The sequence below is a fragment of the Beta vulgaris genome, chromosome 8 (genome assembly GCF_026745355.1).
Source record: "Beta vulgaris subsp. vulgaris cultivar EL10 chromosome 8, EL10.2, whole genome shotgun sequence".
NCBI lineage: Eukaryota > Viridiplantae > Streptophyta > Magnoliopsida > Caryophyllales > Amaranthaceae > Beta > Beta vulgaris.
This window is the reverse complement of record NC_079209.1, coordinates 15,004,331-15,032,328: the sequence shown is the minus strand read 5'-3', so window position 1 is coordinate 15,032,328 and position 27,998 is coordinate 15,004,331. Positions and strand designations below refer to the sequence as shown.

The 27,998-nt window shown below is 35.5% G+C and overlaps 1 protein-coding gene and 1 long non-coding RNA gene across 5 annotated transcripts in view; one reads left to right on the top strand and one right to left on the bottom strand.

Annotated features, from left to right (window-relative positions):
* Positions 1-23,495, bottom strand: part of LOC104901069 ((3S,6E)-nerolidol synthase 1) — a 60,574-nt gene extending 37,079 nt beyond the window's left edge. Inside the window, exon 1 of one of the 3 annotated variants that reach the window (XM_048637674.2) lies at positions 23,049-23,495. In XM_048637674.2, coding sequence (XP_048493631.1) covers positions 23,049-23,240 — 192 coding nt within the window. In that variant the 5' untranslated portion in view covers positions 23,241-23,495. The remainder of the gene's footprint in view (positions 1-23,048) is intronic. The other 2 variants (XM_010688616.4, XM_010688615.4) reach the window with 2 other exon arrangements.
* LOC125494108 (uncharacterized) lies at positions 2,041-5,747 on the top strand. Of its 2 annotated transcripts, XR_007270517.2 has the most exons (3): positions 2,041-2,876; positions 5,039-5,243; positions 5,616-5,747. It is a non-coding gene; the product is annotated as an uncharacterized LOC125494108 (long non-coding RNA). The 2 variants fall into 2 exon arrangements; XR_007270516.2 differs by lacking the exon at positions 5,616-5,747 and having other exon boundaries at positions 5,039-5,470.
* Positions 23,496-27,998: the final 4,503 nt, after the last annotated feature.

Genomic DNA, 27,998 nt, shown 5'->3' with positions numbered 1-27,998 from the left:
ATTGTTCTAGGTTGTTAGGGTTTAGCTATTATTGTTAGTTAGGTTGTTAGATATATTTCTAGCATCACTTTTGTTACTTATTGTAATTAGTATAAATATATAGGTTGTAATATTTCTATTTACCTCTTACTATAATAGCAAAATGTAGTTATTTATTTCTCTCTCTTCCCCTGCCTCCCTCTCTTTGTCTACTATTTTTTCCATAGTTCATCAGTGGTTTCCTTATGTACTTTTCATTTTCTTCCTCCCTAAAAACACGAATTCTAACATGGTATCAGAGCGGGATGCGTATCATGAATCGTTTTTTTTCTTCATCAAATTTCTGCAAATTTCTTTTTTATTTTTCCCCTAAATTTTTTATCATTTTTTTTATTATATTTTTCTCAAATTCGTGGCTCGATTTCTTGCTTCTTTGTTGTGTGATTGATTGTCTTTTATTAATTGCTCCTTCATTCAAGTTTCGAGCTCATCTCCACGATGTCTTTGTCAAATTCGTTTCAACTTTGAGCTAATTTTTCGATTTTCACTTGAAATTTATTAACCATTTTCCTAGCAATTTCTCGACTAGTTCTGGTGATTCTAATCTCAATTCTCCAATTCTTGCACTTTTTCAAAGTATAGTAATCTCCCATTTGTGTTTTGTATACGAATTCTTGAGATTAATGCAAATTCTTCCTCTATTTTTGGCGCTGATTTGGGAATTTCTCTCTAAGTTCTGCACTGAGTTATTCTTCAAATAGTTCGATCCTACCACTCACTGGTTTGAGGTCTCTAGTTGAATTTTTCTTGATGATTTGGGATGAATGGAACAATCATAATATTTCTGTGTAAAATTCTAATGAAATTGCTCAACCACGACAACTCAATTTCTGGGTATTTCAGTTTCTATATTTCTGGGTATAATTTCTATCAAACTCTGATATATTTATCTTGTTCTTGATTCTAGTTGGATGCGGATTGCTCTTCAGTTGTTACATTGTGGTTGATTAATGATAGTCGATGGATGAATGAATTTCGATAGTTTTGTTGGAGTTTGTTAAATTTGATGTTTGAATACTTGATTGTTGGGGTTGAATTGTTGTTGGGGGTGGTTGTTTGTTGTGTTGTTGGATCATATAGAAGTTTGTTGGTTGATGGATGATGTTGAAAATCCCTGATTGTTTCCTTCCCAAACACATTTCATTTTCTTTTTCTTCCTTCAAATTTCTAAAGTTTGTTCTTCTTGGGTTATTAATCAAATTGCCGAGGTTAAATTTCCAGAGAGTTTGATTATATCCAATTGTCTTCTTTTGGTTAGCATGCTGGCAACATGGAACATCTTTTTTTTGCAGCCCTTTTTTAGGCTTTCTTGATGATTCTCAGTGATCTATTTTGACCCACAGTGGTCTTTTTTTCTGAAGACCAATAGTTGGTCAAATTTGCCACTAGAGGCTTTGAATTTTGAGATCCATAGTTGGTCATTTACCCATAGAGACTTTGAGTTTTGAGACTCATAGTTGGTCATTTACCCATAGAGGCTTTGAATTTTGAGACCCATAATTGGTCATTTGCCCATATAGGCTTTGATTTTTGAGACCCATAGTTGGTTACCTGCCATGCATATAGAGGCTTTGATTATTAAGACCCATAGTTGGTCATTTTGTTGTGCCCGTAGAGGCATTTCTTTTTGATCTATAGAGGTCCTTTCTTACCCAATGAGGCATTTTCTCAAGATCCATAGTGATCATTTTCTTCTGTTTTTCAGCTTCTAAACACATTCTTCTTTCTCATTCTTTTTCTCTTTTTTATTTTCTATATCAAATTGGAGTTGAGGTGTATATAGTATGATTGGTGGTTGGTTCAAATGGTGTATTTGGAGGATAGGATTGGTTGTTGGTAAAGGTTTATGGGGTTTCTGCTCATGTGATGTTTGGTAGTCTTATCAACGATAGTTGGGTGCAGCTCCCACAGTGTGTTGTTGATGGTGTGCAAAGAGAGGGTACCTTCGTATATTCAATTGATAACTTGAAATTGGATTCCATTTCTCTCTAGCATTATGGTGGTAGCATCAACTTGATTAAATGCTTGCCAACAATGTATTTTTGAATCTGCTTTGTCCATCCTTTATCAGCTACACTTCATGAAATTCAAATGTTTGTACTCGTGTTTACACTAGAATATGTATAAACTGGCACTAAAGTTCCTCTGCTCTAGTTGTGGCAATGGTTTTGGAACATTGACCATACATATTTTCATGTTGGTACATTGGTGAGTGGTGGTTCATCAACAAATTACCAACGTCCAATGTTCCTCCTTGTTCATCTTAGCTACTCGCAAGTGACAACAAGTTCATGTGGTGTTCCTCTGTGTATAGTAGCAATTATGCCTACTTCACTCTATAAGTTCAAACTAGAAATGCTTCCAACCATTTCCAATTTAAGGGGGTGTTGGAGTATGAGTTTGACTATTGTTCTAGGTTGTTAGAGTTTAGTTATTATTGTTAGTTAGGTTGTTAGATAGAATTCTAGCATTATTTTTGTTACTAATTGTAATTAGACTAGATAGGTTGTAATATTTCTCTTTACCTCTTACCATAATAACAAAATGTAGTTCTTTATTTCTCTCTCTGCCCCTGTCTCCCTTTCTCTTTCTAGTGTTCTTCCATAGTTCATCAATGTCTTCCTTATGAACTTTGCACTTTCTTCCCCTCTAAAAACACGAATTCCGACAAGTACTTGCACTTAATATATAGTATTTTACTTGAACCCAGTTTATATTTTACATAGATGTTTTCTTATCACATCTTTCGGGAGTCTAGCGTATGGTTTCGTATCGCTTATGTTGTCATCATCTGCCATTTCAGCTTCGCAACAAGAGAAACAGTTGCAGCATTAAAGGTTTGATTGATCGGATTGCACCTCGACGTTCATTCTCTCTCTCGTTACCCAGTCGCCACCTCGCAAACCAACCACCACTCCCTGCTGCCTCGCCCACCATCACCACCCTGTCTCTGTCGTACATCTATAGACAACATCACACCATAGACCACTAGCCAACACCCTCTAAGATTGTCAACACACCACCACACCATCGCTCCTCTTTGCCAGCCCACCAAAGACCCACCACCATGTCAAACCAGTGTCCAACCAACCACCATTATACTATACAAGTTCTGGGTTTATATTAGTTTTAAATATATGCATATGGAATAATTATTACGTTAATTTGTGCTTTAAAATATGTTAATTTGTGAGCTTGATTGTTTAATTGAGTTACAATGTGTATATATCATTGTATAAATGATGCAAGATGTTCATTTAAGTGTTAAAATCAATAGGTAGTAAGTTATTTGATGTTGTACACCATATGTTCGATGAAATACCTAAATGAATATCAATTAATTTTTCATTAATATTAATATAATCTTCATTTACATTTATTATATCAATAAGAATTTAGAGAATCTTTTAATACTCAATAGTATTAGTCATTTTGAACATTAAGATATTTTAATGAGAATTAATTCTAATTTATGCTCATGCTTTCCTTTTTCCCCACTTTGGGTGGGGGTGGGGGTGGGGTGGGGGTGGGGGTAGGGGTGGGGGGTGGGTTTGGGGTGGAGGGGAAATCAAGAGATACGCCATGAAGAAAAGGTTTAGACAACCAAATTATCACTAGTGGAAAAAAACCTATCCCATACAGTCAAAAGTGGGCTTATTAATTCAGTTTTAGTCCGCATCGGATAGGCTCGCAGCAGATCCAATATATTTGCTGATGCGATTTTATCTACGAACCGCATCAATATGTAGGAATTGATGGTAAAAAAAAAGTTGCAGACTTGCAGCTGCAGGTCTGCACATTTAACATTCCTCTCAGTTTTGGCACACTATGTTAAGTGTGAGTACTCTTAACTCATCTGGGCTATGGCAACATTATTACCAAACACATATATACCAACAATAATACATTATACAGAAACAAAAATTATACAAAATACATATAAGTAAGAAATTATATATATAAACTAAACTAAACATAAATTCATGATTAATATAAATAAAGAAATTTACATAAATCATGATCTGTGTTACCACTCCTAGGTTTTCTATAATGGTTAATGGGACTCCCATTGTGTTCTTTAAATCTCAAAGGGGGTTAAGACAGGGCGGCCCAATGTCTCCCCTTTTGTTTGCTCTATGTATGGATTATCTTGATAGAGTTCTGAGGTTTGTAGGAGAACAAGATGGTTTTAAATACCATATTAGATGTAAAAACATGAAGTTGACCCACTTATGCTTTGCGAATGATTTTCTTCTACTTTGTAATGGGTATTTCAGATCTATCTATACGGTTTGTCTGGTCAACATTTTGAGTTCTTACGGTCCAATCTGTATGTAGTTTCCCCTGCACGGATTGAGGGGGGGTGTAATAGTGGATATTAAGGCTATCCTCGTCATTGTACGTTTGTATTGATAACGTATATATATATATATATATATATATGAGCCCATGCACCCTCATTAGGGTAAGCCGTATCATTATATTCACATGTACATCTTGTTTCGTATTCATGGTTTTGTGTGTGCTTGTCTTCTCATCTTTGTAATTGAGTGAAGATTAGTTATGGTTTCAAGTTTTGGAATTATATTGATCGTTAGAAAATACAAATTTGTATCGGTTGAAGAACTGTCTACTTCCATTGGCTACTGTCTTTGCAGTTTATTTGTTTCTAGACAATTCTTCCTTAGGGATCTCTTTATTACCAACTACCAGTATTTGGTCTGCTGACACATTCATTCTTGTGATTGCTTATTGTGGCATTCTGTTAGTCTGTTCCATGTGGACCTGCCTAGATCCTTCCATCTTTGGTGCAATTGATTATAGTGGCATATTGGCATTCATTTTGTGAGCTCCATTTTCATATGGTTCCTCCGTAAACGCTTCCAATGATGTCATTATGCATTATTTTTGTTGTTCGTTACTACTATCTGTTTGTCAATCCCAGCAGCTAACATCCTTCGCTCTTCTTTTTTTGTTGACATACTGTTAATGTTTCTAGGTATAACAAGATGAACAAGGGAAAAAAAGGTTTTTCGTGTCTTTGATGGCTAAAAGCATTTCAAAATTAACAGATCGCTGGCTTCGAGGAGATGTTTATGGCAAGATACTGATGATAATAGTGGTTCAATCACACTTAAGGAGCTCAAAGCTGGTTTGAAAAGGTCTGGCTTGATACAGATCAGATGTGTGATCCGATGGATGTGGTAATAGTTTAGCTGTTATGTAGTTTCTTTGTTGCACACTAACCATATTCACTAAACCTTCTTGTTCATTGTTGTTTGATATTTTAGTTACTTTTCTTGCTCTTTGGTTGTTGCACTCTGTTGACATCAGAAGATATTGAACCTTCTTGTCATTGCACTCTGTTGACCCCCGAATGTAATTCTTTTTTAAATTATTATACTATGATTAATTGAGATTTTAGTTAGTTTATTGCAATGTCTTACACCATGATGAGTGTGTGCTTGTTTATTCCTTGCTTGAAGATTGTCCTTTATGAGATAATAATTTTCCTAACATCTTATAACTTAAGTTTTTATTTTAGGTGTTTTAACTTAGTTTCCACTTTGCCACAGAGGAGAAAGGAAAAAGCATACGCAATGTATGGTGGTGCACCACCACCTGAATATGTTAAAGATCTGGAACCTAATGATGAAACGGAGATGAACTCATCAGTTTTCGGTATTGTCTCAGTCTTTGAGTCTTTGCTGCTGCATTAAGTTTGTAATGCAGCATGTTTTCTACAAAATTTCTTCATATTTGTGTATGGTTTTAAAGAAATACTTTTTGCCATGTCCAATAAAGTGTTTTTACTTGTTTCTTAGCTTATTGTGGGTCCAAAAGGTCAGTGCGAATATTTGATGTGTCTATTGGGTGGGTGGACTTAGCTTCTATGAGTAACACCCAAGACCCAACTACACGAACAAAGGATTCTTATACCCTCAAATGTCAGCATTTTAAGGTCTGCTAAAAGGACAAGGTTGAAAGATTATAGCTTAAAATGTTTGTAAGGAGATTTTAGCTAGGTACATGTCAACATAGAATTCACATGATACCTGGTTTATCATTATGAATCAATTATTCTGCTTGGGGGTTCTGAGAGATGAACTATGTTTGAGCATCCTTGTCATTACTGGAATTATACTCCATATCATTAGTGGAAAATAAATGCTTTAAATCAATTTTATGATGATATGGACTTTATACGTACCATTCTTTACCAAGTGAGATCTCGTAGAATTGAGGGTGCGTGAAAATTGATGGGGTAATGTTCAAAAGGAGAAGATCGAGGAGGAAGTGATGATGAACATCAGAGAAAGAGTACGGGGTAAGAGATGGTCTTACCTTAGATTACATTTAAGTGTAATTAAGATAGAGACAAATAACATTAATAAATCATTTTCCGATAACCTGTAAAGCTATAAAATCTTGGTCGGACAGGAGGAGGGGGACGAGAATTTTAGAAATGTCAAAGCCATAGAATTAGATAAGTGTGATATATAGAGAGTGAAGAGAATGGAGGGGTAAAGATGAAAAATTGAAATGAGAGAGTGGAAGAGATGGAGAGTCTAAAGAGATTATTTTTAGTATGTAATTAAGAATAAGATTAAAAAAAACACTTCTAAGAGAAAGAGAAAGTAATGGTAATGGTAATTGCTAGAAAGAGAAAAGGATGGTGAAATAATTCACAAAACATAACAGTAGAGTGAGATGGAGAGAGGACGAAGAATCAAGATGGAGTAATGCTGGTAAAAAGGAGAAGATCAAAGAGGAAGTGCTGAGGAAGATGAGAGAAAGAGGAGGGGATAAGAGATGGTCTTAACTTATACTACATTTAAGTGTGATTAAGATAGTGATAAATAATATTAATAAATCATTTTCGATAACTTGTAAAAAACTAAAATATTGGTTGGAAAGGAGGAGGGGCAAGAATTTTGAAAGCTCAAATCCATGGAATTATATAAGTCATATATAGAGAGTGAAAGAGAATACAGGAGTAAAGACGAGAAATTAAAATAAAAGGATGGAAGGGATGGAGAGTCCAAAAAGACTATTTTCAGAGTGTAATTAAAAATAAGATAAAAACACTTCTAAGAGAAAGTGAAAGTAATGGTAATTGTAATGGTAATGGTAATTGCTAGAAAAAGGAATAGAAGGTGAAAAGGTTAATTCACAACCACATAACTAAAGAGTAATATGGAGAGAGGAGGAAGAATCAAGATGGGATCATGGCAAAAAGGTGAAGTTCGAGGAGGAAGTGAGGATAAAAATGAGAGAAAGAGGAGGGGGTAAGGTATGGTCTTAATTAATTTAGACTACATTTAAGTGTAATTAAGATAGAGATAAATAAGATTAATAAATCATTTCCGATAACTTGTGAAGCTATAGAATATTGGTTGGAAAGGAGGATGGGGACGATAATTTTGAAATCTCAAAGCCATGGAATTAAATAAGCATCACATATAGAGAGTGAAAGAGAATGAAGGGGTAAAGATAAGAAATTGAAATAAGAGGGTGGAAGAGATGGAGTGTCTAAAGAGACTATTTTAGTGTGTAATTAAGAATAAGATAAAAAAAAAACACTTCTAAGGAAAAGAGAAAGTAATGGTAATAATAATGATAATGGTAATGGTAATTGCTAGAAAGAGAAAAAGAAGGTAAAAAGGTTGAATCACAAACATATAATAGTGGAGTGAGATGAAGAGAAGAGGAAGAATCAAGAAGGGGTAATGGTAAAAAGTAGAAGATCGAGGAGGAAGTGATGAGGAAGATGAGAGAAAGAGGAGAGGGGTAGGAGATGGTCTTAACTTATACTACATTTAAGTGTAATTAAGATAGAGATAAGTAACATTAATAAATCATTTCCGATAACTTGTAAAGCTCCAAAATGTTGGTCGGAAAGGAGGAGGGGGACGAGAATTTTGAAATCTCAAAGCAACGGAATTAATTAAGCGTCATATATAGAGAGTGAAAGAGAATGCGGGGGTAAAGATGAAAAATTGAAATAAAAGGGTAGAAGAGATAGAGAGTCTAAAAAGACTATTTTTAAAGTGTAAGTAAAAATAAGATAAAAACACTTCTAAGAGAAAGAGAAAATAATGGTAATTATTATGGTAGTGGTAATTGCTCGAAAGAGAAATAGAAGGACAAAAGGTTAATTCACAAACACATAACAGAAGAGTGATATGGCGAGAGGAAGAAACCAGACGGGCTAATGGTAAAAAGGTGAAGATCGAGGAGGAAGTGAGGATAAAAATGAGAGAAAGAGGGGGGGGGGGGGGGGGGGTAAAGATATGGTCTTAACTTAGACTACATTTAAGTTTAATTAAAATAGAGATAAATAACATCAATAAATCATTTCCGATAACTTTTAAAGCTACAAAATATTAGATGAAAAGGAGGAGGGGTACGAGAATTTTGAAATCTCAAAAGTCATGGTATTAAATAAGCGAGATATATAGAGAGTGAAAGAGAATGGACGGGGGTAAAGATGAGTAATTGAAATAAGAGAGTGGAAGATATGGAGAGTCTAAAGAGACTATTTTTAGAGTGTAATTAAGAATAAGACAAAAACAAAACACTTCTAAGAGAAAGATAAAGTAACGGTAAAGGTAATGGTAATTGTTGGAAAGAGAAAAATAGGTAAAAAGGTTAATTCACGAACACATAACAGTAGAATGACATGGAGAGAGGAGGAAAGCTCAAGATTGGGTAATGGTAAAAAGGAGAAGAACGAGGAGGAAGTGATGATGAAGATGAGAGAAAGAGGAGAGTGAGTAAGAGATGTTCTTAACTTAGACTACATTTAAGTGTAACTAAGACAGACATAAATAACATTAATAAATCTTTTCTTATAACTTGTAAAGCTATAAAATATTGGTTGGAAAAGGGGAAGGGGGTGAGAATTTTGACATCTCAAAGCCATAGAATTAAATAACCGTGATATATAGAGAGTGAAAGAGACTGCAGGAGTAAAGATGAGAAATTGAAATAAGATAGTGGAAGAGCTGGGATGTCTAATGAGACTATTTTCAGTGTGTAATAAGAAGAAGATAAAAAATACTTCTAAGAGGAAGATAAAGTTATGGTAATGGTAATGGTAATGATAATGGTAATGGTACTGATAATGGTAATGGTAAAGGCTATAAAGAGAAAGAAAAGGTGAAAAACTTAATTCACAAATAGATAACAATAGAGTGAGATGGAGAGAGGAGGAAGAATCAAGATGGGGTAATGATAAAAAGGATAATATCGAGGAGGAAGTGATGATAAAGATGAGAGAAATTAAAGAGGAGGGGGGGTAAGAGGTGGTCTTAACTTAGACTACATTTAGGTGTAAGTAAGAAAATTTGAAAAAATTAATTCACAAATAGAGTGAGATGAAGAGAGGAGCAAGAATCAAGATGGGGTAAGGGTAAAAAGGAAGGGGAAGATATGAGGATGAAGATGAGAGAAAGAAGAGGGAGTAAGAGATGGTATTAACTTAGATTATGTTTAAGTGTAATTAAGATAGAGATAAATAATGTTAATGATCATTTCATATTACTTGTGAAGCTAGAAAATATTGGTTGAAAAGGAGGAGGGAGAAAGGAGGTTGAGAATTTTGAATCTCAAAGCCAAGTAATTAAATAAGCGTGATACATAGAGAGTAAAAAATATGTCGAGGTAAGGATAAGAAATTGAGATAAGAGGGTGGAAGAGAAGCATAGTCTAAATAGACTTTTTTTAGAGTGTAACTAGGAATGAGATAAAAATCTCTTCTAGGAGAATTTTTATAACTTCAAAAAATCATAAAAGACGAGTTATAAGGAAAGAAAGGGAAAGTAAAATAGATATAGATAATGTAGTATATGACGTTATACAATTTACAAAAACACAACAATCGGAAAGAAAGGAGGCCAAAGATAGAGGAGCACTTTTGAAGATCTTCTATAATCACAAAACCACATACTCCCTCTGTTTCCTAAAGATATTCCTTGTTACTGTTCTTACAAATACCAATGAGGATCCATATGTGGGGTGTGGGGTGGGGATGGGTAAAGTAGGAGAGGGAAAAGGGTTAAGATAAATTAACAAATAAAAGGGGTTAAAGTAGGAGAGGGAAAGGAAGTAAAGTTGAATTAATAATGTAATAGTAGACCATGTGATAGGGACATGAATGGTAAAAAGGGGAAAAAAATTCCAAATAAGGAATAAAGTAAAAGAGGGAAGATCTTCTAGAAACGCACTTAAACGCAAAGAGAGAAGATCTTTATGAAATGGAGGGAATATAGAAAGAAGGATAAAGATCGAGAAATAGACACATAGGAAGAAGGATAGAGATCGAGAGGTAGGGATGTAGGTTTGATCTAGAGTTAGGTTTGAGACGTTGATAGTATAATGTACGCACCACGGTCTCATATATATTTCACCAATATATTAAAGTAACATCAAACATAAAAGGTTTACTCTTATGTTTTTCACTAATATACCTTACGTCCCTAATAATATCTAATATATACAAAAAACGAACAATAGGGGTAGGGACGCATTAGTTAAGATGTTGCCACATCAAACAAAAAAGAATTTAATGTTATGACAAAAAAAGTGAATGCTAAGGAATTATTTTTTCTCTTTCCTCAACTATATTTCAAGAAGCGTTTATATCTATAAGTTTACGAAAAACTTTGTTGATTGTTGTTGGTAGAAGCTATCTTGCTACATAATGGAATAAACTCTGCAAAGATCTGCAAGCCAATACCTTAAGCTTTGTCGATTAGTTGTATTCTTATACAACTATTCTCATAGTTAGATGGAGAGAACCTTCACTCACAATCGTCCTAACATCTTTTGCTACTAATGCATTTTGGTACTAGGCACGGTGGAGTTATAATATACTTCTATATAACAATGATCCAATGGTTTTTTAGAGGAACATAAAGGCTCACATTGAGTCCTTGTTCATAGCAAAGACTCTTGTCATATTTTGTAACTCAACAATATACATATATGTTAATCTACTTAGCTTATGTTTCTATATACCATGTTTAAATGTATTTGTCTTCCCTTATTCGATTATTGTTGTTACCTTCAAACAACTATATATAGACCAAAATTGTGAGTGTAAAGCATCAAATATCTTTTTTTTATAAGAGAAAAAGCATTAAATATATTAGCGTATAGCTTGACATTCAATATATTGAAAACATTTAACTTAATTTGAATAATGCAAATACATTGTAGATGATAACAAAATGATTTGGCTCAAATAGTTACACCATCGATTTTTTTAATCAATTTTTTCTACCTTGGTTGGTAGCAAATATTTTTAACCCACAAACTGTTTGCACAAACAAAGCATATATGCAATGTAATTTAATAACCTTATTATCTTACAAGCAACTAGTACATATAAAAACAAGATACCTCCATCACATGAAGAATTAAACGTTTTATGAGACATGCAATTTAAGGTGATAAGTTGTTGTGCTTATTATATGTTATTTTATGAAAAAGTAGATTAGATTTGATTTGATTAGGTGGGGTACTTTTTTTATTGGATGGGAAAAAGGTTGGATAATTTTTTTTATTGATAGAGATAGAGTGTGGGACAATGGGTTTTTAGAAAACTAATATAGTGTGACCATGTTAGAAGTGGAAGTGTCCAAATTAATTTAGGACAAACAAAAAAGTTTAGGTTCAAACTATTATGGGGTTCAATGTAGTAGTAAAAATATTTTGTACTTAATTTGAAAACGTCAATATATAATGAGTTACTAAACTTAGTTTGCAAAACTTAGTGTCCTAACTCATACTTCCTTCGTTTCGAGTCACTCGCTACTCTTTGAAAATTCCAGTATTCATCTGACCCTGCATTATTTACTATTATATAAAGTTATATGTTATAATGTAATATGTTGTTGCATTCGTCTCAATGTACATTTTAAAAAAATTAAATTTGTATACTTTACTCTAATACATAATTAACGATATCATTATTGTTGTCAAAAAAAATTTAAAGATATCAATAATCAAAGTAGTGCATCGATAAGCGTGCAAGTCAAAGTATAGCTAGTAATTCGAAACGTTGAAATTATATAACTTTACTGGGAGGAAAAGAAAGAAATAAAGGTGGAAAAGCATTATACAAGGATTTTAAGTTAAGATGGAAGTAGTATTTTATTTTCAGTTGGTTAGGAGAAAAATTTTGTTTGAATCACAATCCACATAATTTTTAGGTCTAATATTTGCGGGTCGTATTTTAGATTGGAATAGCAGAAAAAGGTAAGAGAAGAAGATTGTTAAACATCGCCCCAAAATTACTTAAAATCGCCCCAAATTTATTTTTATAGACTATTTTACCCTTCCTCTTTTCCACACCACCCACCACCACCTGCTACCCCCTGGAATCACCCGCCATCAACGACCTCCCCACTGCCATCCGCCACCTCCTCCACCACCCACCTGGAAGCCTGCAAATTTTTTTTAGGAAGATGGGTTAATGTCTGGCCTGGACGTTCGCTCCATGGGGTGAATGTTTGGCCTAGAAGTTTGCTCCATGGGGTAAACGTCCAGGCCAGAAGTTCGCTCCATGGGGTAAACTTCCAAGCAAAACGTTCGCTCCATGGGGCGAACGTTTGGCCTAGAAGTTTACCCCATGGAGCGAACGTCCAGGCCAGATGTTCGCCCCATGGAGCAAACTTCCAGGCCAAACGTTCACCGTCATCGTCCTAAAAAAATTTCAACTTTTTCCAGGTTGCTGGTGGGTGGGTGTGGCAATGGGGTGGTGGTGGCAGGAGGTGGATGGTGGTGGAGTGAGGTGGATGGTGGTGGGTGGTGGTGGTTGTTTAGGAAAAAGAAGGCAAAGATTAGAGATGTAATTTCAACTTTTTTTTGGGGAGATTTTAAATACTTTGGGGCGATGAATAGAAGTTCAGTAAGAGAATCCTTATTTTCAAGCACTATACAACCATTGACTGAGCCACTTAGTAACAAATGTAGCACATGTTACCCCTAATTAAAAAAATAGAGAGAGAAGTGTGAAGTATATTATACTTGTGGAGAACTGTGGATTAACATAAACCCTAAACTCAACCACTTCTCTTTTTTCTCTCTCCCCCTTGGGTCCTTTTGATCCTCATTTCTAGTGGTGTCACTAGTAGAATAAATGCTTATTGTTGCGGTCAAAAAGTTGCCTATTGTTGCGGTTTTGGGCGCGCAACAATTAAGGGGGAAGCAATAGGTAATTCATGAGCAAAAGGAGGAGAGAGAAAAGCAAACCACACAAGTTTGTGATGGTATTCTTGTCGTTTTATAACTTTCCTTTTTCCATTTAAGGTATGTTTCACTTATTTTGAAACGTTCTAAAATAATAAGTGTTTCACTTATTATGGAACGGAGGAAGTATCATGTAACTATATATATGTTGAAATATTTCAAAATAGAAAACGGTCCACTAGTAGAATCCAGATCAAAACCACCATATCCTGGATCCAGATTCCATCCAGTTTCGCTTGACCAAAATTTGATAGACCTAGATCCTATAAAATGGATTTAGATCCATGAATTCAGGATTTGTTGTCATCCATAGGTTGGACTTGTTAGTAGCGATAGAGCCTTGGACTGATGGTAATGGATGGGTGGAAGGTAGGCTCGGTGGCTCAGCCAAATTGACAAATGACTATTGAAAAAATATCTACTACCACGTTGGTATTTCAAAAGATATCCAATTACCATGCATTGGAGTATTCCAAACGAAATCCTCCTACATACGGGTATTCAATAAAACTTCTTTTAATCATATGAATCCTTATTTTTTGTCAACTCCTTTTCTTTTTTTTTTGAGGGGAACCGTGATTTCATTAATCCATGGACAAAGTGTCCATTAAAACATACGGAGCTACATCACTTGGGCAATGAGATTCCCAACGTTGTTCCACGCCAAACGGCACTATTCTAGCAAGATTATGGACCACAGTATACCCATCTCTCTTAACATGAGAAAAAATTACAGAATTGAAATCACGACAAATATCAAAAACATCCCCTAGGATCGCATCAAGATCGGAAAAGCACACCGCATCTCTTGATAGTCGATTAGTCACCACTTGGGAATCCGACTCAAAAATCACCTCTTGCATTCCATGACTCTTGGCTAGGCGTGCAGCCATATAGACCGCTTTGCATTCGGCCACCTCCACGGGCCAGTACGCCCTTACTCGTTTCACCGCCGAGAAGAGAACCTTTCCCTCTGAATCACGCGCCACTACACCGAGCCCTATCCAACCATCTGCACTAAGGCTTGCGTCGGAGTTTAACTTGACCACACCCCTAGACGGAGCTATCCATCGCGACGGGCTGGCTCTCCCTTGCTTCATCTGCCCTCCATATATGCGGCTGGAGTAATTGCTAAACTCATCCACCTGCCTCCTCACTCGCTGGCAGACCACTTCGAATGGGGGGCGAGAGTTTTCGTAGATCAATTTGTTTCGGTCAGACCACAAATTCCACATCAAATAACACCCTCGCTGCACCTTCTTCTTTTCCATCAGTCCCCATCTCACCATAGTTTCGCACATCCCTTCACCCTCAACCCCGCGCATCATTTCACCGCACTCCAGCACCTCCCAAAACCGCGTAGCATATGGTCATTTAAACAGCACATGCTGGGCGGTCTCCACCTCACCCACGCACCTCGGACAGCCACTATCTTCTACCAAATGGCGCTCCCTAAGGACCTCTCTCACTGGAAGTGAATTTGTCGTGACACGCCATAAGAAATGCCTCACCTTTGGAGAGACTTCCATACTCCACAACGTTCCCCAAGCCTTATGAACATCGTTTAAGTTTCCCCCTTTTCCGAGCATGTAAGCGGTTTTCACAGAGTAGTTACCGTCTTTTGAGTATGCCCACATCAATGTGTCTTGTAAAACTCTAGAGCTCGGCGGAATAGCTAAGATACATCTTTGGTCATGCTCCACAAAGTTTCGTTCTATCACATCAACTCTCCATTCCGACCCATTTTCTGTTATCAGATCACTAACAACATTCAGGCTTGCAACCTTCTCACTCACAAGGAATCTTCCATCGGCATCCCCAACCCATGGATCACTCCAAATATCAATCGATTTCCCGTCGCCCACCCTCCACATCATGCCTTCCCTCACAAGGCTTTTGGCACTCCATATACTCCGCCACGAATAGCTATTCAAATACCCTAACCAAGCCTGAAAGATGTCCCCTTGTGGATAGTATTTTGCCCTCATAACACGACTCAAAAGAGAATTTGTGTAATGCGATAGGCGCCAAACCTGTTTTCCCAGTAAAGCATCATTAAAAACTCGGAGATCCTTGAAACCCAAACCACCCATACACTTAGGCCTGCACATTTTCTCCCAGCTCAACCAATGCATCCTCCGCTCATCTACCTTTCCACCCCACCAGAACCGAGCCATTGCCGAATGAAATTCTTGAATGATAGCTACAGGAATTTTGTAAACCCCCATGAGATACGTTGGCAATGCTTGAATAACTGCTTTCATAAACACCTCCTTCCCTGCTCTAGATAACAGTTTTTCCTTCCAACCTCTCAAGCTTCTTCCACATTCTATCTAAAAGATCCCTGAAAATTACCTGTTTTGAGCCACTACAGATGGTAGGGATACCAAGATACTTCTGGTGTCTGTCAACTTGCCGCATATGGAGAAGATCAATCAATTCTTCTTTCTTCTCAGCTCTGATCCCTTTACTGAAGGACACTTCCGACTTTTCATAGTTAATTTTCTGACCAGATGCTGCTTCATACTTGTTGAGAATATCAACTATAATACCGCATTCCTGTCGGGTAGCCCTCGTAAAAAGGAGGCTGTCATCTGCGAAAAGAAGGTGAGATATTTCTGGACCATTCCGGCTAGCTTTGGCTCCATGAAGCTCCCTAATATTAACCTTATGCTGAATCATTTGTGAAAAGGCATCAGCGACAAGGATAAATAAAAAAGGGGAAAGAGGGTCTCCTTGACGAAGGCCACTAGAAGGACAAACTGAACCACAGACTCTGCCATTGATGATAAACGAATACTGCACTGAAGACACAGAACTCATTACCAAATTCACCCATCTGCCATCAAATCCCATCGTTAATAGATGCTTACGCAGATAACCCCACTCCACACGATCGTAGGCTTTACTCATATCCAACTTCATCGCCACTAAACCCTTCCTGCTATTATTTCTCTTTTTCATAGAGTGAAAAATTTCCAGTGCTATCAGGGAGTTATCAGAAATCAGTCTCCCAGGGACAAAGGCACTCTGGTTCCCAGTTACAATTGCAGGGAGGAATTGTTTAAGCCTAAGCACAATAGATTTAGAAGCTATTTTATATAGCACATTACACAAACTAATCGGTCTATATTCAGAAACAAACTCAGGAGATTTAACTTTTGGGATGAGAGCAATATTAGTACAATTAACACTACCATGACATGAATAGTTATGCAAAATATTGCTCACGAAATTAAATACCTCATCTCCAATAATGTGCCAGAACCTCTGATAAAATATCGTATGCATACCATCAGGTCCAGGAGCCTTGCAGGGGTGCATCTCACTCAAGGCCGCAAAAATCTCTTCTTTAGTATAGGGTCGAAGCAGTAGATCATTATATTCTTGGGTGACCGAACTCCGAACATGCTATAGAACCTCCTGTAAACAGTCTATAGAAGGCCTGACGAGGTAAAATTGGAGTCAAAATAGTGTTCCACTTCAACCTCGACCTTCTCTATCTCCGTCTGCCACTCCCCAAATCTATCACGAATGTCGAAGATATTATTTCTCTTTTTTCTCTGCGAAGCTTTATGGTGAAAGTATAATGTGTTTCTGTTTCCATCTTTAACCTCAACTACCCGGCTACGAAGGTACCAGTAGGCCTCATTTTTTGCGTGCAGAGAGTCGAGCTCCCTCTCCAAAGTTCAACAGGCCTAACAACTCTCCTCCGATATCGGTTCGCTCTGTGCCATATGCAACCGTTTTTCAGTGTTTCGGATCTGTTTCCCCAAGTTTCCAAAACCCTTTTTACTCCATGCTTTAAGCTCTCGAGCCACTTCTCCTAATCGATCAATAATCACCCCACCAGACGACTTGGCCCAAGCGCCTCGCACTACCTCTTCACAAGTGGCATCAAGAAGCCAACTTGTTTCGAACCAGAAGCCGGTACTGCCCCTATGAATCTGCCGACTCACATCCCCTCTCAAAACGACCGCAGAATGGTCCGAGCCATATCTCAATGTGTGCTTGATGTATGCCTGAGGAAATAATTGCATCCACGAATGCGACACCACAAACCGATCCAGCCGTTCCCTGATACGAGTCTCCGGACTCCTCCCCCTTTCCCAAGTATACCATTGCCCTACAAACCTCAACTCACCAAGGCTACACCGAGAGAGGACCTCACGAAACCCCTCCATAGCACATCTCTCTCTAGATGCTCCCCCTTCCTTCTCGTCATAACTTAAAATTTTGTTAAAATCTCCACCAAAAACAATAGGACCCTCGAAATCTGCACAGAGAGAATTGATCAAGTCCCATGTTTCATATTTATTTTCCTCCTCCGGCCACCTATAAATACCAACAAAACACCATCTCACATTTCCCCGACTCTCCACATCTCCACATATATGATTTTGAGGGAACGACACAACCGAGAAAGAAACCGTCTCACCCTTCCAAAATAGGCACAAACCATCAGCTCTACCGATGCTAGAGACACCAGTAGCATTTGAAAAACCCAAAACTTCCTTTTTTTGCTCCACTACAGCCTTCGTCACCTTTGTTTCCGACACAAAGAGTATGTCGGGGGTATTGGAAGAACAAAGCCTTCTCATCTGTCGAACTGTCCAAGGGTTACCCATACCCTGACAGTTCCAGCATATTATATTCAAAATGCCCGGCGGGGTTGGCTATGCCCAACCTCCGCCTCGACAACACCAAAGTCATTGCCATCCATATTAGTTCCTGTCACTTTTTGTTTCTTACTGCCACTCTCAACTAAGTCAACCTCATCATCTACAAACATATTATCCACAAATTTACGTTTTTCACCCACGTCCAACTCATTACAAACGTCAAAATGGGCATCAACAGTTATATCACCACCTCGTTTTTTAGAAGGGGTCTTTATTTTAGTTTTCTTAAATTTTTTCGCAATTTTACCCGATCCTGCTTCAAAGAGAAAAGTTGGGGACTTACCACTTAAGAGAGGCAGAACTTGCATGGCATCCGCTCGCAACTCCCCATGCATACATTGTGGAGAGACCCACTCAATCTCCTTGGAACTTTCACACCCTTCGCCCACAATTACCCGCCCACACTCATTTTGTTGTTGGGAAAGCGCTGGAGCCTCCTACACCATATTATCTCCCTTGGCTGCCGAGCGCTCCTGGAGTACTTCCACATCCTCTTTCCCCCCTTTGTTTCTAACCTCCACCTCAGAATCTTTCCCAAGAAAATCAAGAACCCGAGCTCCCTTCAAGAAAGCCTTAGTTTCCTCTTCGATCTTTTGACGACCACGTCGGGGTGAAGCTCGAATCCACGACCCCCATTGTTTCTCATCCTCCTTGTTTTCCTCCGATGCCTTCAGACAATCTCTCTAGATATGACCAATCACCCCACACATATAGCAGAATGTGGGTAATCTTTCATATTTTATTTCAATAAGGGCCGAAGTACCACCCTTCAATGCGACTCTCTGCACCCTTCGAAGAGGCTTAGTTACATCCAGTAATATGCGTAACCGGGCCGATTTGTCCCATATTATTCCATCAGAATCCATCTCGATGATCCTCCCAAGACTACCTCCGATCAACCTAATATGGGCTTCCGACCGACTTCGTAGCGGCAAATTATACAGACGTACCCAGAAAAGGCAGAGTTTCATATAACAATGTTCGAGGGCTGCACATCCTCTTCAATCTCCTGTAGCATAACCAGGTTCTGATCAAAAGACCATGGACGGCCCGCTAGAACCTTCTCTTTGTCCCGTTTACACGCAAACTGAACGACGAAGAAGTCATTTTCAATTGACCGTAAAAGTGCGCGTTTAGAAATCACCCATATCTGATTAAGGGTCCTCTTCAAAGCTTCAACATTATAGGAACGACCAGTTAAAACCTTCCCTACCAAAGCTAAGGATAAGTCCTGGTGATTTTGGTCCTCCGGAATATCGTTTAGGGCAATCAATTGATCTTCCTCCTCCGTTATTTTAAGATTGGAAACCTTCGCTGCTATGTCATCATCCATCACAAAAATCCAAGCAATCCCACTAGGGATCAGAAATCTCGAACTATCGATCCCGAGATGTGGAAAACCACGACTTCGAAACACTCAAACCCTAGCGCCGCTGAGGGAGAGACTTTTTCGGTACATGCCTTTGTTTAAAAGAGTAGAAATTTTTTGCCAACTCCGTTTCTAATCACTTAGCTTATATTGTACACTTGCTTTTTCTTCTAACCATTTTTCTTTTATTTTCATTTATTTTTCTCCTTTTCTCACTCTTTTTTCCCTTATTTCCCTATTTGTGAATAGTTATCACATGAAAACATTAGACTTTCTCAACAGTCTTAGAGAAAAACAAGAAAAATAAAATAAAATAAAGTATTGATGGATTAATATTTAACAAATCTTTTACGATTTTTATTATAATTTTAAACGAGTTCTTTTGAAATGATATTTGTAAAAGTATAACTAGAGGTGTACAAATAAGTAAAAATGATTTAATAGTGTCGAACAAACTTATTTGTTTTTGTATTGTGTCAAATTTTTATGTGTTATATATTAATAATATCATTTAACATTTTTTTGAGACATTTATCATTGATATAAATAGATTATAATGTAAGGGAAGAAATAGTAACTAAAGAATAATTACATTACGAAAGATTAAAGAAAATCAAAAATATGAAAAAATTGAAATCCATAGAAAGGGCTCAAATGGTTAGTGAAAAGTTTAAGAATATTCAGAAATTTTATAAAATACTCATATGCTGCAACGAAATTATTCTAAATATCCTTATGTTACTAATCTTCTTATAGATATCCAAATAATTAAAGGATGTATTTTAAAATACTCATCTGACAAATTAGCATCGGGTATTCTTGTGAGAAGTGGACAGTGCTTGGGTGCTTCGCTTGTGCAGTTTTTATGCAGTGTAGATAAAGTTAGTTTCTTCATCCTTTTTTTGTCTTGAATTCATTTCATTTGTTTTTTTCACCTATATTATAATTGTAAATCAAAGATTTTGTGTTTATGTATTTGTAAATTGCGACTTTTCAAAACTAAGAAGAATAAACAAGAGAGCCATATTTCTGGTTTTCTAATTACTTTTTTTTATGAAGGACACAAAATAAAAGTGGAGATAATTGTAATCTAATAGTAATGTCTTCTCCAACTTAACCAAGCTAACAAAATTCTTCTGCATAAATAATTGTAATCTAATAAGATGATCAATTACAAATTTACAATTTGTAGAATTCCTCATAAACAATTTTAAGTTTCTTGTATTACAGTATTTATAGGTTTTTTTGAATTTTATAACTTTTAAAATTTAATTTGGTTGACATGATTTTATTTTAGTTATCTCTATTCTATAAGGCAACCCATGGGGGACACCAAAATATAGAAACCCCTGTTTTACCCTCACTAAATATTGAAAATTACCAAAAAAAAGTTAAAAAATAAAAAGAAAATGAAAACAAGGAAGCAACCAACTTCTGGTTTTTTAGAAACTCAATAAACTGTAAAATTTACAATGAAAAAATCAAAATAATTAAAATAAAAAAATTTTAATCCCTAAAATAGTGGAAGATAAGGAAGCAACCAACTTCTCATGTTTTTAAAACCCAATTAACCGTGGAATTTACAATCAAATTATCAAAACAATTTAAAAAAAAATTAAAATCCCTAAAATAGTGGGAGAAACTCCCATGATTAACCGATCAAATCTAATGTCAATTTTCAACTTCCAAAACCAGTAAAATGCTTCAAAATTATTGAAAGTTCTTCATCTCCTCTTCTCCATTATGTGTAAACATAAAACAGTACTATCAATTTGCAATTGCAATCCTCAACGGAAAAAACAATTCAAAATGTAATTATTTTCTTATTTACTTTGTTCTTCAAAAGGTACTATTTTTTTTTTTTTGATAATTTGATATATTTATTGGTTTGCTAATAGTATTCAGCTGGTAATGAAACGAATCAGAAGAGCAGAAAAAAACAAAAGGAGTAAGAGTGAAAATCACATGCAAGAGGTAATTCTCAATCACTTTACTTTTTCTTTATGCTTTAATGTGAAGTTGGCTAATTAAAAAAGAATGACATATATGTACTTAATAGACAACAAGTTGGTTAATTAAAAAGCATAATTTAGTAAAGGAATCATAATTCATTAAAAAAAAATTCAATCTTTGTGGGGAATTACAATTCATCCAATACCGTTTCTTTAATGTGACTACTGTTGGTTTGTTTTTTTAACCAAGTGACAAGTAAAACTAGATGGAGTGACTTTATAAATAAATATAGAAATGAAGTTATCAACATACATATTAATAAGGATTATAAATTACTATATATACTACCTCCGTTTCTTTTTAGTTGTTACACTTTGACATTTTACACTATTCACAAATTGCACTTTGACCATCGTTTGTGATTTATACGTGAATAAAAATATATTCATGTGGGGTCTTGTTAGATTCGTCTTCGTATGTATTTTATTAATATGTACTTTTTATAATTTTTACAAATACAAAATTAGAGATATATATCGTCAAAGTTTTACATTGGCATGCGTGAAAATTGTAAGTGTAACAATTAAAAAGAAACGGAGGTAGTACATTAGAATTACGCTCATGTAAAAAATAATGATGTATTTTAATCGACCTTCGCATTTGCATGTGAAAATTTTGGGAGAAATAAACTACATAGCTAAATTGTATACATTATTACACTGTTGGACTATGAATATGTTCTAAATAATTATCTGTAAATAATACAAGATGAAATTTGGCAATTTAATTAGGTTTAATAGCGATTTTGCACGCATAGCGTGCATATAAGACTAGTACCATATTATGACAATATTACCCTACCTCTTACTCAAATTCCCGGATCCCATTGCACACAGCCAGACATAGTCATGATCCAGTAAAACATTTCAAGACATATTTTACGATACATGCACCAAATAAACAATTTCAAACCAAAGAAAGAATAAAAAACCAAACATAACCAGTCAAGTTACTTTTAGGAAAATTTACACAAAACCACCTTAAGTTTTCACTTATTTAGAAACTCCCACCTTTATGTTTTTTTTTTCTTGAATTTCCACCTAAACTTTAAAAAACCTTTATAAACTCCCACCACTTAACGGATTTTACCAAACTCTGTTAGTGGTGGGACCCACATCAGTTATTTCTTTTGTTTTTCCCTCCAAACAACTCACTTTCCTCTTCTTATATAAGAGAATTTCCCTTTTCACCCTTTGATCCCTTCACCCACATCTTATCAGAAGGAGATATGCCCCCTTTGTTGCTTGTGTTGGAGGGATATTCTCTTATATAAGAAGGGGAACGTGAGTTGTTTCGAGGGAAAAACCAAAAAAAATGACTGATGTGGGTCCCACCACTAAAGGAGTTTGGCAAAATCCGTTAAGTGGTGGGAGTTTATAATGGTTTTGTAAAGTTTAGGTGGAGATTTGGGAAAAAAAAAACATAAAGGTGGGAGTTTCTAAATAAGTAAAAACTTAAGGTGGTTTTGTGTAAATTTTCCTTACTTTTATTATATTATTATTATCATTGTGTTACATTTTTATTTTTATTGTTAATATTCAAAATTCTTATTATGCTAAGTTTATCAATACTAAATGAAAGAAAACAAACATTTAGCCCACCAAAGATAATCAATTTAAACGTGGAAAGATGAAACTTAACTGTACGTATTTGACTGTCCAAATTAAACAAAAAGAAAAGAACTTAACTGCATTTGGGGTGTGATGTCCACTGAAAGAGCTCTCCTTCAGAGGAAAAGTACTAAAACTTTTCGTACAGCAAGCAGCTGCAATAAATCCACTATTTCTAATCTTTATTTGCGCTTCTGTTTTCGGGGTAACTAAGAACGCAGTTGATTGGGCTGTAAAAATGGTGGTTGCAAGAACAATAGGCGTAACCATGATTGGGAATTTTCTCTCCTGGGCTTTTTGATGAGATTTCGCTTCTGCGTTGTTTACTGAAAGCGCAGCCAAAAGCAACGTAAAATATTAAGTTGATACACTGATGTACATCACCAATTCAGCATTTGGTGAATGTGATGATGTCGGAAATAACAAATAAGTATCTTCAGCCTGTGCCCATCCCTGTGCCCATCAATAAGTGGTCCAAACTAATTCAAGACTAATTTGGGCCATTGATTAAACATAGGTGGTTCAATTGTACGAGGATCATGAGCCTCAAAAATAAAGTAAACTCTTAGTGAGATATAATAGGTAGGAGTAAGGGGTGGAGGTTGATTATTACACTCGATTGGTTTTTGCCAAATTCAAATCTATTCCAAAGTTTTTTGGACTCGTAAAATTGAAACCAAATACGATGCGAACTTTTTTCGAGTTCACTCCAATTCCGTTCGAATTTTTTTTCTTGAGTCCAAATCCAGTCTACTCCAGTTTAATTATTATATATAAATTTTTTCGATTTAGACTCACTTTTGTCTATTCAGTTCTCACTAGAGTTATACAGGGTAAGTGCAAATTTCGGCGTCAGGTAAAAAATTTTAGAGAGGAAATGTTAGAAAATCTAAAATGTCAACAAAAATGTTAAGGAATTTTTTTAAAAAAATATAATATGGATTGAATTGGACACTAAAGCAGTGAGTCCAAATCCAATCCGAAAATATTTGGACTTGATATTTTGAGTTCGAATCCAATTCATATATTTTTCAGTCCAATCTAATCACTAATAATATGGGGAAAAAATTATAGTTTAATATCATGATGGCAAATACTCACATGTTGGTATTGAAACAGATTTCAACAATTTTTTTTTGGTAATTTCGCTGGCTGAGGGTCCCAAAGTAAAAGTAAGCTCATACTAAACCATGTTACCAAAATTATAATTTTGACACCTATACCAAATTGACTTTTACGATTGATACAAAATTTTAACTTTGATACTAAAGTGAAAATTTTGGTACCAAATGGAGTGGGATTTGGTATAAGCTTATCTAATCTCCAACCTATATAATTACAAAGAAAGCCTTATTTGGAGATTTTTAGAAGACTTCAACACTGAGTGATCTAATCTTTCTCAATTCAGAATATACAAATAAAATAGTCCAACCTAATCAATGAAGAACATGTAGTAAAAGTAATCAACCACTAATCTCTATTATATAAGGGAAGGGGGAGAAGATAGTGTCCACACAAAAAGGTCTAATTTATCCTTAATTCAAATGGCTATATGTATATCCGAAGAAAAAAAAACTTGAATTTCATATTAATAATTATATTGATAATATTTTAAAACTTAAATATTGATTATTATTTGGTAATCTCTATTATATAAATTAAACTCTTTTCACTTTATTAATATTCAATTATTGAACCTTATACACAAATTTTTCCACTTATTTGAGCACAAGCTTTCTTCTACTTTATATTTCCTTCTCTCCATATTATGTTTGGATAAGGATGAACAAATAACTAAAAAAAATCAATAAATTATTGATTCAAAAAGAACATTTTATAAATAAAAAAAAAGTTAATTATACATATATGTTCGAATTAAAGAATTTGCAACACTAATAAATAATTAATTGCAAAAAAAAACGTTAATATAACTCGCAGTCTCGTACGCATAGCGTGCAATAAAATCTAGTATTAAGTAAGGAATCAATTAGAGGCTCCAAATATCTTTGTCCACATCAAACATCTCCATTATCACCGTTGTAAAAGCAATAATAATTATGTTTAAGAAACTTTCAAAGTTTTTTTTTTCTTTGTTTCATTTTCTTTCAAATATAACGTGTGATAAGTTGTTATCACTTGTCAAGTACGTAAATAATGTTTCGTCTCTTTTCCATCACTTTTTTTAAAGTGTTCTCTGCATCACGTAAAACATATTGGGCAATAAATGATATCAAGATGCTTGCTAGCCACATGAATTGGTGATTGCTAGGAAATAGGGTGTTGTAGTTTGATTTAATGCGGAACAAAATTAATGGAATAATAAAGGTGAGAAAACAATAAAGATGGACAAACAAAGAACACAAGGATTTACGTGGTTCAATCAAATTTGACCTACGTTCTCAGATGAAGGATTAGAGCTTACTATAATGGAGAAAACCAGAGAGAATAATACAAGGAGGCCTAAATTTACCAAAGGCTAAAAGTGTTTCTAAAAAGTTGTGTGTTAAATAATGAACACTAGGAAGCCTTTTTATAACATAAGGAAACTCGTACAAAACCCTAAGAGGTAACTCAAAAACGAAAAATCGAAAACTGCGTTGTCGTTAGGCCGCCCGATCGCGTCATCGGGCGATCGATTTTTCCCAAAATACGTACTAATCTCTCAGGCCCGATCGGACAACGTCTGTCTGGTCGTGTTTGCGACGAACGTCCAATCGGGCGTACCTGCCCGATCCGACCGGACGGGCTTGAAAAACATCACATGAAAATTTTCCAAGGCACAAAACCTAACAGTGATGTATTACCAAAGTCACTGTCACTCGGGGACAAATTCAACGGGCTCATGATCTTGCGAGCTACTTTAACACAAATTTTATTGTATCTTATGACTTAATTTCATTATTGTGTGTACGTTTCGATGTAAGAAACACATTGAAAACATGTATCTTTTATGATTCCAACCGTCCATCTATTCTCTTTAGTCCTTTACTATCAAACTCATTAGCACATCAGAAAAACAGTTCGTTTTTCTCGTGTCATGTGATAGAAACTAATATATAGAAAAAAGTAATTTTGTCTATTATTAGTACTTAATTCATCTAGTGGAATGTTTTTTTTAAGAGCTAATCCACAAAGAAACTGTTTTAGAAATTTGAGATTATTCTTATCAGTTATATTATTCTTTTTTTTTTGGGTGAAATAAAGGTATGCATTAAATTCAATCATTGTTTCAAACAACTCCTCAGAATCAACCATAGTGTTATTACTAATACCTTCTTCCACATAAGTTTCTATGCAATAACTAGGAACCTGGGTGAAAATACTAGCTACACTATTACATATTTGCGGATCTTCATGCGCCATACAATATTTTGCCATTCTATCTACAAGTGTGTTGTCCTGCCCCTGGCAATGCCGGACCTTAAAATCTTCAAAAGTCGTGCCTAACTCCCTACATTTACATAGAACATTAGTATAAATGTTAGTTTGGGTTACTTCTTGGTCAAGGAGTTGTACGACCTTTTTACAGTCGGAAAAAAGAACCAATTTTTTAAAGCCATATTGGAAGGCAAGTTCTAAACCCGCTTGAATCCCCTGGAGCTCATCCCCTAAAGCATCTCTTGCAAATGTGGTTTTTGTGAACCCCATAACCCAATGTCCCCCCCCCCCCAGGCCACTTGTTTGGGCTTGATCTTTGAAAGCAGCATCTACATTAAGCATGGTCCAAGTGTTAGGGGTATGGTCAACTAAACAGTAGGTCTTGGTACTTTCAATTCGGGCCTCGGAAGGGCCTTTTATTTGGAGGAAATCATTTGCGTTTCTCCACGCCTGGGTCAGCAGTACTTTAGGAGTGGGTGGTTTTTTGTGGGATTGAAAATGGTGTGGTTTCTACTTTTCCATATTTCAAAACATAGGAAGGGAAATATTATGGACCACTCAACGTCTCGAAATTCACTCTTGCAATTGATGTTCTCATGCCCCCAAAGGGTCATGTTTGGGTTAGAAACCGGTATATCTGTGGATACTAGGGTCCATATATTTTGAGATTTTGGGCATTGTCAAAGAATATGGTTGGTATCTTCAACATCATATGAGCATCTCGGGCATCGCGCTTCTTGGCCTGGGTTATATGTTTATACCTAAGCATTTTGTTTTGAAGTAAGCGATCTAAGCACGCAAGCCAAAGAAAGAATTGGACTTTTGGGCTCGTGTTCACTTTCCACAGCCCTCCTAAGGGTGCGTTCTCTTCACCTTAATAAATTAAGTTTCAGGTCCAATAAGTTCAGTTCAGTCCAGGTAAGTTCAGTTTAGTTTAGATAAGTTCAAATCAGGTCCAATCAGGACAATAATTGATAATCATGTCTAATAAGTTTCAATCAGGTGCAATAAGTTTCAATCAAGTCTAATAAGGTCCAATAAGTTCCAATCAGATGCAATAAGTTCTAATTGGGACTAATCAGGTCCAATAAGTTTCAATAAGGTCCAAATAGTCAATGATCAATGAACATTTGTATTATTGTCCATTATTTTATTACTCCTATCACTACTAGTTGATTATGTTATTATTAGAATTTTAATTAAAGTACCACAACGATTATATCATATTATACTTGTATAATTGTCTATTATTTTATTATTCATATTACTATATACAAAACTATTAGATATATTAGTGGTAAAAGTTGTATATAGGCAAGTATATAAATAGTTTTTTTTTTTTGTTAAATTGTTTATTGTAAGAGATAATTAATAATTATTATTTTTTAAAAGGGAAAATTTTAATAATTATTATTTCATAATAAATTTTGAAGGGTAGTACGTTATGGGTAATATTTATGTTATAATTGTATACACAAATTTCGAGTCAAAATATATAAGACAAGAAACAAAGTAAAAAAGAAATTAAATTTCAATAATGTATTGAGTACAGATCTCTGTAAACAGTTTATAATGAAAACAAACTAAGTCCTCTGATTATGTTTCGTAGCTTGAGAGTGACACATGTTGTCGACGTGGAGCTGAGTGTAG